Source organism: Zea mays, chromosome 10 (genome assembly GCF_902167145.1).
Source record: "Zea mays cultivar B73 chromosome 10, Zm-B73-REFERENCE-NAM-5.0, whole genome shotgun sequence".
In the NCBI taxonomy this organism is placed as follows: Eukaryota; Viridiplantae; Streptophyta; class Magnoliopsida; order Poales; family Poaceae; genus Zea; species Zea mays.
Genome location: NC_050105.1, coordinates 114,739,017 through 114,751,653, shown reverse-complemented (window position 1 = coordinate 114,751,653; position 12,637 = coordinate 114,739,017). Strand labels below are relative to the sequence as shown.

Genomic DNA, 12,637 nt, shown 5'->3' with positions numbered 1-12,637 from the left:
CTCCGCGTTAATCCCTTTTTGTGACAACTTTTGGATTTTTCTCCTCTCATCCTTTGACATCAAACACCAAATATGAGATATGGTAGGAGAGGTAACACAAGGAAATAAACTATTGAGAAACAACATAGAAATTATTAGATGGATTATGTTCACATCACATGTAAAGCCATATATTGCATTTGGACAAAACATTTGCATTAAAAGACTTGTACTCTAGAGAAACAACAACGCAATCATTAGATGTATTAACATTGTGAAATGGATACTCTTAGGGCCCTCAACATACCACATACGTATAAAACAAAGTAATGCAGTTTTTTATGATCTTTTAGTACATTGCATATCAAGGCTTAAATGCTCCATAATACCTATCATATAAATTATTATATAAGATAAAATAGTCTTTAACATATTTTACAAGATATTTAGATTTGTTAGTGTTTTTATTTCGAATAATCAATAGATGTTGTTCGGCTTCACGATTCTTCTTCAACAAGTGGCCGACAATTTGATTGTGAGCATTAACAACAATAAGAATCCCAACAACCATTCACAAAGAGTGGTAGTAGTAAAACAAAAGGAATAAACAGAAAAAATCATAATATGGGCAGATGCACCAGTTTAAATAATCTAGTAGGCGCGGTAGTTCAATGAGTTCAAATTTCGTATGGGTCTGGTGGACAAATCAAACAGTAGGCGTAGTAAAATGGTTGTTTGGTGGGTGTAAATAAAAAAACTCAACCTATAGGGTAAGACAACCCTTGAGAACATTATATCAACAAAAAGACCTCAAATAGATGGAGAAAACCCTTAACCATGCTCCACCCATATGTAGCGGCAGCTTAGCCCATGTGTGAAACAATCGTGACTGGGGCCGTCCTTAGACCTATACTTTGGCTTGTGACACATAAATAAGTCGACCTTAAGACCTGAGAAGTGCTATTCAAACCACCTAACCAATTCAGCTATATGCCCTTTTGTGCGAGAGTAAACGAAGTGTTATCGAAGACGATTTTTTTCATGTCAAAGGTTACTGTGTTCAGCTACATCACTTTTACAGAGCTGGAGAGGATACAATCATTTGATCCACCTGAACGAGGCTGAGAATTACTGGTAGGGAACAAACAGAATGGCAGTTATGGACGACGGCGCGCGGTGACTGCTGTTCAGTTCAGTTTCAGCAATGGCCGCTGAACAGCAGAGTTTCTAATTGCATCAAGATCATTGGCTCTTTTTGGCCATTCTGATGCTGCCTGCTTCACACGTCATCAAACGGTGTATCCAGTCTGAGCCAATGCTTTAACAATCGATTATCACACTGGCCACATTATGGTAGAACTGTGTCATATACAGACAATAAAGGGTACAATAGGAAAAAATGTACATATAATAGCAGGTAATAAAAGATATACACTGAACTGAAGCGCCAGCAACACACGAGTGCTTGCCGACTGATAGATCATCTTTACACATACATATCACTGCTAATACAAGCGCCCAAAAAGAAACAAATGAGAAATGAAGAACATGTCACAAAGCCCAATATGAAAGGCCCATCCATCACCAAGAGAAATGGAGATGGAGGCCCAAAAGGTGTTAAAATACAGTGACAGTACATAGGGGTATATATTATTAATATCATATTATCACACGACTGTTATAGGGAAGTAATTAAACTGCTAAGCGCACCCAGCAACTCACCACGCCACAGTCCACCACCGGCGGGCGCAGAGGCGGTCGACGATCGATCCAGGAACACGGCACCGAGCGGGACGTACGGATGATCAGTAGTAGTAGGACGAGGAGGAGCCGCCGAGCTGGAAGCCGTCGGCGGAGGCGTCGTCGACGGCCGGCATCGGCGAGAAGAGCGGGCTATGCACGTACCCTTCCTCGAAGTACACCCCGTGCGAGGCGGCGGTCGTCGGCGCACCGTACGCGCTGAACTCCGACGCGTCGCACCACCCGCTACCGGAGCTGGCATTGGCGCCGCCGCCGCCGCTGTACATGGAGGGCATGTTCACGGAGCCGCCGCCGGCGTCTTCAGCGCCGTAGTCGGCAGTCAGGTCGTCGGGTATGGCGAGGTCTTCCATGAGAGCGGACATGTCCTCGGCGCTATAGCCGTAGGAGGCGTAGTCGCCGGCGGCGCCGTAGCCCGCCGCGCCGTTCGTCGCGGCAGGGGCCGCCGCCGCAGCAAGGGATGCGGCGGGGTCGGCGTAGAAGGGCTGGAGGAGCTGCGTGGCGTTGTCGCCCGAGGTGAGGTCCGGGGAGAGGTAGGGGGTGACGGAGGAGCCCGGCGGGAGGTCCGGGTAGGCGAAGTTGGTGCGCGCGCGGGCGCCGCGGAGGGAGCGCGCGGCGCGGTCGTAGGCCACGGCCGCCTCCTCGGCTGTGTCGAAGGTTCCCAGCCAGTGCCGCTCCTTTGTGGCCGGGTCTCGGATCTCCGCCGCGTACCGGCCCCACGGCCGGCGCCGCACGCCCAGGTACCGCGTCGTGTTGGCGTCCGGCTGCGGCTGCGCCGCCTGCTGCCGGCGCTTGGATGACGACGACGACGACTTCTTGTCGGAGGATGACGAGGAGGAAGAGAAGAAATAGGAGGAGAAATTCATGTCGACCACAGGTCGGGCACAGGCTGAGGGCTAGCTAGCTAGGTAGAGAGTGATGTGTGTCTGCGCGCGCTTCGTCGTTGACAAGCTGAGGAGAGAGAGAGAGACGATGGACAGAAGCAAGAAGGTCAGAGGTGGTTGAGCTGGTCGTTGGATTAGTGGTGCATGGGGCGGTTGCATGGCATGAGTATATATAAGCACGGGAAAGCGAAAAGGGTAGCTTGTTTAGTGGGGCGGAGGTTGCCTATAGAAAGAGGATTAACAAGGTGATCCGTCGTTATATGCCACTGCGATATACTTGGAAAAATATAATCATATTCGCAGTACGTATCATATGGCTACATGATTATTGAGAGGAGGAGGGAGGGATGGAGAGCGTGAAGAAACGGCTGCAGAGTGATCTCTCCTTAATTTGTTGGTTTGATTCTATGTGGGGGCACCGAAGGTGGTCAACCCAATGATTTGGACCTGTGGATGCGCAAGGAGGGTACATGATTGTATATGGCATTGATTTGGCACTAATCATATATATACAGTCACTCAAAATTATATATGTATATATAATCAACGCTTGTGAAAGGCTATATCTTGCCATGCTGCCAAGACGTCTTTCGAGAATCACAACATAAGAAATTACTAGGTATATATCCGTGCGTTGCCACGAGGCGGAGGAGCGGGTGGAGCGGTGCCTAGACTGTAAAAATAATTATTGTTTATTTCTAAATACTAAGATATGCGTGGTTTAGTGGTTAGCCCCAAATTTCTAGAGAAGGGGCGTGGGTTGAAGTGTTCGATCTGCACTATTTTTTGCACGCGTTGGACGTGTGGAGGGTGAAGACCTGGTAGCACCATGTGCCCACATTAGGTGGGTTCTTAATAGATTATTAGTATAGATATAGATATAGATTGGCAACCAGGTTATTACTAGGGATGTCAATTTAACCCATAAATCCGAAAACCGATGGGTACGGGTGAATATTTTGACTCGCGGGTGTACCTACACCCGACCCGAAACTTCGCGGGTGAATGTCTGGATTTCTATTTCAATCCACGGGTGACATGCACCCGACCCGAAAGTTGATAGTAATTTGGATAACGATTCATGAAATGTTTTGTTGCTGCTCAATATAAGAATGCTTAAAATCCATAGATGTACCTTAATTATTGCTGGTAATTAATTGCTTATAGCTAAATTATTGTTTAAAATTGTACATTGCGTAAAAAACCATGGGTGACTTCGACCCGACGGGTTCATATGCGGGTTTGGAATTGGAACCACGGGTGCAATCGTGGGTGGGTTTTGGATAGACTTCATGGTTGCGATTGTGGGTGATTTTTTTGCTCCGACCTAAAACCGGCTCATTGTCATCCCTAGTTATTACCAGACCCAAGCTCCAGGGGCCATGCTTTAGATACCTGCCTTAGCTCAGACTAAGGGGCACACCATGCCAGAGGTTTGATCGCGTCCCCCTCTCTCCAACCCCCTATGGAACTATAATGTTGGTTTAGCTAGTGCCATATGTATGAACATCTATAAACCTCGAGGGGGCAAGGCTCCGAGGAACTCCAGATAACAGGGTTCTCTCGGTCATCTAGGGCCTCTTACGGGCCCTGGATCTCTGAAGCCCCCTAGATAAAACCGATGGTTGTGTCCTAGCTAGGACCTTTCAAGAGGACAAAGGAGATCTTGATTCGACTAAGTATGAAAGCACCAACACACAAAAGAATATAGTTAGCATCTGTCCAAAGGAATGACAACCCTAGTGTTATGGTATTATGCTAAGAGTCTACTCCCGATAATAGCATGCTGTTGCACTCTCTAGATAATACTTATGTACATCACATTAAATGTGATGTGCGAAGGTAACATGTTGGCTTCATTTTGTACCCTTCTTTTATTTGTGAAAACATTGTCACCTAACTTTTTAGCAAATATAACACATTGGTTTTATTTTGTAGCCTTTTTCACTTGTGAAAAACATTGTCCCCTCACTTTTTAGCAAAGGTAACACATTGGCTTCATTTTGTAGGCTCTTAGATTGTGCGTGTCATATCTTTTGCTTCTTACTGTTATGCTTATTGTAAATATTTGCTTGCTATTTCCTTAGAAACATTTTCTTCATATAATTTTGTTTGCAAATGATTGCTCTTTAGGCCTTTGTGTCGGTAGTTTTTTTTGTTTCTTTGAGCTTTGTTTGCTGCTTACTACAGATCTTTGCTCCTTCGATTTCTAGAAGCCCTTTGCTCCTTAGAGATTTTCTCGTTGCTTATTGTAGATCTTTGCTCTCTAGGTTTCTTTAGAAACATTTTTGCTTCTTAGAGATTTATTAACTGATTATTGCAAATCTTTGCTTCTTAGTTTTTAGAAGACATTTGCTCCTTAGAGCTTTGTGAAGGTAGAGTTGTTTCTTGACTTTGAGATGAAGGTGACACATAGGCTCCTGAGGATTTTTTTCATTCTTTGTGAAAATATATATGCTTGCCTTTAATGTTTCTGATAGGCAAGCATCATTTTTCGTTGCAACGAATGTTGTTGCTACCTATATAGTTTTTCGATATTTGAATATATTTTTGGTATACTCTTTGACGCTTCATGTTGATAGTCTTTGGGGAACAATTCTCATTTTTATTTAAAGAGAATTACAATAGATTCTACCTTATTAAAAAACACTCGCCCTGTGAAGGTTTCCCCTGAGTGCAAAAGGAGTGCATCTCATTAAAAATTGATTTAAAGTTAAAAATTGGGTGGTATCTTCATAATGCTTCAATGGTTCAAGTGTGATCAAGTTTTTTGTCATTCATGTTTTCTAGATGAACAGATCCTAGCGTGTTTGTTCTTGTGATAAATTATGGCCCTTCCAATTTTTGTTAGAACTTGCTGACATAGTCTTCATTTCTTTTTCTTTTTTAAACAAAGTCTTCAGGTGATAATTTCTTTGATTTTATTTTCTTATTGTACCATTATTTTGCCTCTTTTTTATAGTTTCTTGGATTTTGAATGGCTTGCATTCTTTAATATGTGTTTGCCTTGTGCACATACGTTATGCATTTAAGCAATTATCTATATATTTCTTGATTGTAAAGCAAATCATTTATAACTTTGTAATCTCTTGCATGGTGTTTCATTCTGACTTGATATGTCTCATCTTAGGTTCATAATGTTCAAAAGATAACCCATGATTGGTGCTCTTCAAACTTTGCATCAGATTATGAGTATTTCCTTTGGTGTTTGTTGTTTTTGCTTGATCACAATATGATTTAGGAATTAGAAGAAAATATCTAGAGATAGACTTGTATTTTAAGCTTTTGCTTTTGCTAGCTCATCTGCTTCCATGCTATATGACCTTGAAATGCCTTGGTTGTATAACCTTCCAAATATTTTTTCCATTCTCTCTAAATTGTTACATATCTTCCTAGTTCTTGATCTCTTGATTTCTGTTATTTTGCTATGTGCCTAACAATTACTTGGGAGTCGATTTTGATGATCATTTTTGTATTCCTCGCTTGCCTTGCGAAGCCTCAATAATACAACTTCATATTCTACTATTTTATTGATGCATTGGAATTCAAGTCTTGTTGTACATTCTATTTTAATTCCTAATGATGATTTTATTATTGCCACTGCATAATCTCTTGCAAAGCCCATGATCAATCATTATATATTGTCCATTATGGTTGTTGTTTTTCTTGTTATGGACATGCAGATGATGTCCAAACAGCTATGAAGTCTGCTAGTACTTGTGATTTAAGTGTTATTCTTTCTCATATTTGATGTAGTACTTTGAGAGTTCAGCAACATATTTTTCTAGTCTTCTAGATGTTTTACAACATTGAAATACATCTTTGAGTGTCTAGTTTGTTGGTATTGTGATTACATGAGCTTGAAAATAACGCTTCACCTTTCTTGCCGATTATATAGCTACATAAGCTATTTTCTCTATTTCTTGATAGTACTTCTTGGTCCTAAAGGGGCTTGTGATACATAAACTAATACTTATTTTTTGTTCTTTTTGTTGTTCTTGTACTAAGATTTGGCTTACTGCATTGTCTCTAGCTAAGATATACATGAACAAATTGTTTTCTAGATTTGATGTTGGTAGTGTGGCAAAATACTTCTTTATTTTTTGAAGTCTTTTTGTTGTCATGACCTCTGGTAAAGTTATTTCTTGGTCCATTAAATGATTGAAAGATTGGAAAGCTACACTCTCTAGATTTTGAAATGAATCTATTAAGCACTATAAATCATTCTCTTAGCACTCACATCTTTTATGTTTTTCGAGATTGCCATATTTAGCATTACTTTTGACCTTTTTCTGCATTGAATTCCATTTGGTGAAATAATGAATCCAAGATTTTTTTTCATTTTTGCACCCTAAAGATACATTTTTCTAGGTTTAGCTTTAAACTTGCAATGTGAAAGTTAAAGGATGTTTCTTTAAGATCTTTGATGCGATCTTCTATTTTTTTTTCTTTTGACTATTGTGTTATCTACATAAGCCAATATATATTTTTTTAAGTTGGTCATGTAATACTACTAATGTCGTTCTTACAAAGGTTATCTTGGTGCTGCAAAACCCTTCTGCCATTCTTGCAAAGCAATATGTTCTAAATGGAGCGACAAAAATTGTGTTTTTCTCATTTTCCTTTCTCATTCAGATTCACTGATAGCCTAAGAAACAATCGAGGAAGCTAAGCATTTAGCTGCCTGCAATTGAATCAACTAATGTGTTAATTCTTGGGAGTGTGAAGTTATCTTTTTGGCAAGCCTTGTTTAAATTGGTGAAATGTATACACATGCTCCATTTTTATTATTTTGCTTAACCATGACTATGTTTTCTAGTCAAGTGGTAAATTGAACTTCTCTTATGACTTTGGTATCTAACAATCTTTGCACTTCAATTTTTGTCGCTTGTATTCTATCGTTGCATAACTTTCTTAGTTTTGTTTTCTTGGTTTAAAGGATGGGTCAATAATTAAATGGGCTATTTAAAACCATACCCTTAGTTCTACCACTTTTCTCATTTTTACCCTTAGTTGCGATTTTTGCTCAGTTTTTCCTTCACCTTTTCAGCAGTGGAAGGACAAAACTGAGCAAAAACACGACTAAGGGTAAAAATGAGGAAACCAATAGAACTAATAGCACCACTTGAAAAAAATATTTAAATTATGCTCATTGATGTCTCGACTAATTCCTTCTAAGTCATTTGATGATCAGGCGAAGACGTCTTTGTTACTTTAGAGAAATTGGATCGAGTCTTTTCTTCTTGTGTTGATAGCTCTATTTCAATTGTGATTATCTCATCTTGCACTAGTGGTACTTTTTTGTTTCTTCATAGGGTTTTGCTTTTTGTTGGGGCTTCACACTTTCAATTTCATTTTGTTTATCTTCATCTAAGTTTGATAATGCTGGAATGTTTCTTTTCCATGGGTGGTCTTTTATATATTTCTTCCCTTTGTTTGATCTCTAAAGACTGTTATGACTCCATTAATAGTTGGCATATTCATGCATAAGTAAGGATGGTTGATGATTGCTTCAAATGTATGGATACTTCCTCTAAATGGTGTTATAAGAATAGTGCATTTCTATGACATCAAATGCTATTTGCTTAGTTGTTGCAATGTTCACAGTCTCGAATGATATAAGCAATATTATCCTTCCTATGGCATGTATCCTTTTTTCCTAGAAAGTCATACACAAGGTTATATGCTTGTTGTAACATCTTTCTATCAATTTGCAGTGCATTGAGTGTTGATGTGAAGATGATGTATGTGGAGCTTCTTCCATCGCTGTGCTTCGGATACCTTCTATCCATATATGTTTTCTTTGATTACTATTTTATCCATGTGAAGATAATTGTTTAGTTAATGATCTTCTTCTAAAAATGATATTGGCAAATAAGGCCAACTTGTCCTCTACCCTGGACAATCTATGAGGATGATGCTTACTCTTTAGAAATAGTTTTTGCTTTGCTAATTGTTTTTGGTATTCTATGTCTTTTCCTCCAGTGATTCTTAATATCCTATCTTTACTCGGTATTATTGTATTGGTGTTGGCTATGGAATTTCTGAGGATTTGTTTTCTTAATTGCTTTAATGATAATTATTTGCCACTAAGGCTTCTTACCGAGCTGGCTAAATATCAGATTGTTGAGAGGTTGTTGGCTTCGACTGATTTTGTATGAGATGATTCATTACAATAGGGTCATAGTTGAATAAGAATGGCAAATTTAAACGTGTTGTTGATAGGTTTTTTTTTGTAATAGAATGGTTAGTATAACAGATGAGGCGAAGATAGATCTTGAATTACATGATTGGTCACTTTTGGCTGAGAGATTGTTATTGTTTCCTCTTGTACTTTGTCGATGCTTTTCTTTATTTTTAGGAACATTTTAATGTGTCACCTACCCCTTTCCATGCATGACACAGAAAAAAATTCTAGGTCTTAGTAGTTTTCGTCCGCTAGTTCTACCTCATCTCTATCCTTTGTGGTTGGATCCATCTATGATAAATGTTTTGTTGTTGTAATGGTTTCTTTTTATAGTTGCTTCAGCAGTTGTCGTTGCATTGTTGTGGTTAATGTGATTTGTTTGATGAAAATAGGAAGAAGGTATTCACTCGAAGTCTATTGGCCTAAACCGATTGTGATTATTTGTACTCGTACTAGGGAGCTTTGTTTCTTCTTCAACTCTTTTTCTATAGCTTTTGTCTAATTTGCAAATTTTTTGCATGACTTTGTAGAGTTGGGGGGGTACTATTTGGGTTGTTCTCTAGCAAAATGTGATGCATATATATATAAAGCCCCTTAATTCAACGGAGTTTATCTTGTGCCTTTTGCTTAATCTCAGGAGGAGAGAGTCTTCGTCGGAGATGCTTCCTTAATCTTGAGGCTTCATCTGTCCTTCAGTTTAACTAGGTGAGTGCCCGTACGTTGCAACGGGGACATATAATACCACGGTAACTTATATACAAAATGTGTGTTATATTAAAAGCGAGTGCACAATAATGACAAACAAGAAAAACACAAACACTGAATCAACAGCAGGCATATTTCATGAGGCTATGGTTCACAGCTTCCTAGAGGCTTGGGGTCGAAAAGATAAACACAGGTAAATCCACCCTCGATATACAGCTTCAACTTTCTACAAGGAAATGTTGATATACGAACCCTGTACATCCACCAGATGAAAATTCTTGAGATAACTGCCACATAAACTACTCTATGCAAAAGCTCCATGTACATCACCAAAAGACTGCTTTTAGAACAAGGCTGCCTTCATATCCTGTTCATCTGCAGTTTGAAAGCATTCTCAGCTTTAGTTCAGACATACTTCAGGACATTAAAAAAAAGATGATCCTAATACTAACCATCCATTTTCAATTAACAAGGATGTTACTCACCATTCATCACATGTAAAAAGTATTCCCAGCTTTAGTTGTAAATCCTCTTAGGCTTCTCAAAAGAATGGTGGTTTTGTAATTGCTCTAGTATCAGAATCAGAATATGTTCAACTTTTATGCAACAATAAAGTCTTTTAATGTGAGCATTCTTAAGCATGATACCTGGTTGTTGCCTAAGTAGGACATTTTTGGGGTAGTGGCTGTATGCTCTAATCCAAGGTGTTGTTCCCAACCTTCAATGTTACAATGAATGTTCTTGCGAAAGGATTCTTTCGCCAAAAGGAAAACGTATCTCACATGGAATCTGTTCATTACAATATCTGAATCTTGGAGGTATTCTGGCTTACTGAATGCAACATGAGCAAATTTCCACTGGTGAAAGAAACATAACATCAGATATTATCCATTATAAGAGGAAACTATGGTAAAGAATAATGAAATAAAACATTAGTAACCAGCATGCCCATTTAAGTTTAATTTAAATCAGACAATGAAGAATGAAGTTGAAAAACAAATCAAATGGTTACTCCACAATAATTAGTTATTGGAATAGATAAAAAAGGGCAGACCCAGTGCAAGAGGCTCCCACGTAAGTGGGGACTGGGATAGATAGAGATGCTTAAATGACAACACCAACATCAACATAACCCCAAAGCAAGTTGGGGTAGGCTGGAGTTGAAAACCAACAAGAAGTCACCAAAAAGAGAAAGACAAACAAAGCGGAGGGGAAAAGCTTTTGAGAGCACTAAAAAGAAAAAAGCCTAATCACGGTTTGGGCACGTGGGTAGGTTCTTTCCAAGCACTTCTATCCAAGAACACCATAAAGTAGTGAATGATCAAACTTAAGAGAACATGTGACAAAAGGATGGATCTTACATCAAAAATAATAATGAATAACTCCATGAAAATAAATTATGGGCATTACCTGCTGTGGTTCGACTGAAACTTGATGTTCAAATCCTTATGTGCAGAAAAAGAAATTCACAGACAGCAGGATGTTACATGCTCCAGAAGCAAGTAACTACGATAAAGGTCCAAAGGAAAATTCAATTTATAACAAGCATAAGAAAGTACAACAAACAACAAGAATGGATGACAAAGGGAAGGCCACACAATGTCACCTTGGGATGCTCCTTCCATCTAAGGATTCTCTAGCAGCTGAAGCAGTAGCCGCATCAGTGTACTAGATCAATGCCTGCCAGAAAGAATAAGATAAGGCTCTTGATGTTCATTTCAAAATTACTAAGTATCTGAAGCAAGTAACTTTAACCTGACCTGAAAACCTGCAACCTTTTCAAAGGTGGCTATTTTATGAAAATACCCAAAAGCCGAGAAAACCTGAAAGGAAAATAATAAAGGGATCATACGTAGGAGGTAAAGGGAAGGCTGTTTTAGGAAATGCATAAAAATTCATGGCACATGTAAAAAACTACAACACAGGGCACAACACACAGTGATTGACATAATATTTGATAATAAAAGTAAACATCATTTCCAGACAAAAGATAAAACTCTTGAAGCTTATCCCTCACCCAAACAAAAAAAGAAGGGGCAACGAGAGAGAACCAGTAAATGAAATTCAATGTACAGAGAATTCACAGCACACAGTGATTGACATAATATTTGGTCTCTCTTTTTTCATTCCATGGCACTCTAACAGCTATCGAAAGTTGTTATATCAAGAGACTATAATCACCGAATAGTGATAAGGGGAACTCAACCACAAATTTTCACGACTCATTACTGATGTAATATAGTTACATACTCACTTAAAATTAACATGGACAGAGAATAAAAATGAGGAGCTTTTGAACATCTACCATACCACTACTATTACTGGAATCTCACACAAGGAAAAAAATAGCAGTAAACATAACACATAAAGCATGCTCGGTGTTTAACCACAGAAAATTCACACAAAAAGAAATTTCAAGGATTTAGATGTAAGAGTAATCAACAAAAGAAAAGGTGAATAGGAAGACAAAAATAAAACAGAAATGACATGCCAACCTTGTTTTCACCTTCTTGCACACGATCATGAGTTTCCTTAGAATCTACATCCCTAGAGGCATCAGACACTCCCTTTTCAATAGTAGCTCGCTTTCAGTAAACACTCTAGGATGAGTGTAGTTAGGGATGACATATGGGTCAAATGAAATTGTTAAGAAAATACCTGGTTCACAAAGAAACTTAAGCTCGTCAATCCTTTTAATTGAGATTCCCTTTGCAACTGCAAAATGTTCAGATCTGAATGAGAAGAGTATAGTGTAATAAAATGCTTACTACCTAATAGGCATAGACGAACACCATATATTTTATGGTGATTCTACCAAACCAAATTCATGTGGCCAATCAGATATGTCTTCGCATAATCGATTGACAAAGCAAAGGATAATTGACAAAACAAATCAGTGGCCTACATAGTGGAGGAGAGTATTTCTAGCAAACCAACTCGAGGAGAGTATTTCCCTATCTGATATATATAACTAATTTGAGGTATTGAAAAAATATCTTGAAAAACAAAGTTCTGTATATGAAAAAGATCATAGGCTACCTGATACCCTTTCAATACCATTCTATCACATATCACTGCAGGTGGCCTTCTCATCGTTGCAAATGCATTAAGCCCACTTTAACCG

The 12,637-nt window shown here is 38.9% G+C and overlaps 1 protein-coding gene and 1 long non-coding RNA gene across 2 annotated transcripts; both read right to left on the bottom strand.

Moving 5' to 3' along the window:
- Nucleotides 1–1,543: 1,543 nt before the first annotated feature.
- Nucleotides 1,544–2,755, bottom strand: LOC103641601 (ethylene-responsive transcription factor LEP). Its single transcript, XM_008664939.2, has one exon. The coding sequence runs from the start codon at nucleotides 2,601–2,603 to the stop codon at nucleotides 1,785–1,787; it is 819 nt and encodes a 272-aa protein (XP_008663161.1). The 5' UTR covers nucleotides 2,604–2,755; the 3' UTR covers nucleotides 1,544–1,784.
- A 6,811-nt stretch (nucleotides 2,756–9,566) lies between these two features.
- LOC103641602 (uncharacterized) lies at nucleotides 9,567–12,080 on the bottom strand. The gene is made up of 7 exons (XR_002265761.1): nucleotides 12,009–12,080; nucleotides 11,274–11,336; nucleotides 11,120–11,193; nucleotides 10,924–11,019; nucleotides 10,161–10,370; nucleotides 9,999–10,082; nucleotides 9,567–9,888 (listed from the first exon to the last, which is right to left on the bottom strand). It is a non-coding gene; the product is annotated as an uncharacterized lncRNA (long non-coding RNA).
- Between the last annotated feature and the right edge of the window lie 557 nt (nucleotides 12,081–12,637).

Bases quoted from the DNA above. Each gene is read 5' to 3' on its own strand.
- LOC103641601 (XM_008664939.2), bottom strand. From the start codon at position 2,603: ATGAATTTCTCCTCCTATTTCTTCTCTTCCTCCTCGTCATCCTCCGAC.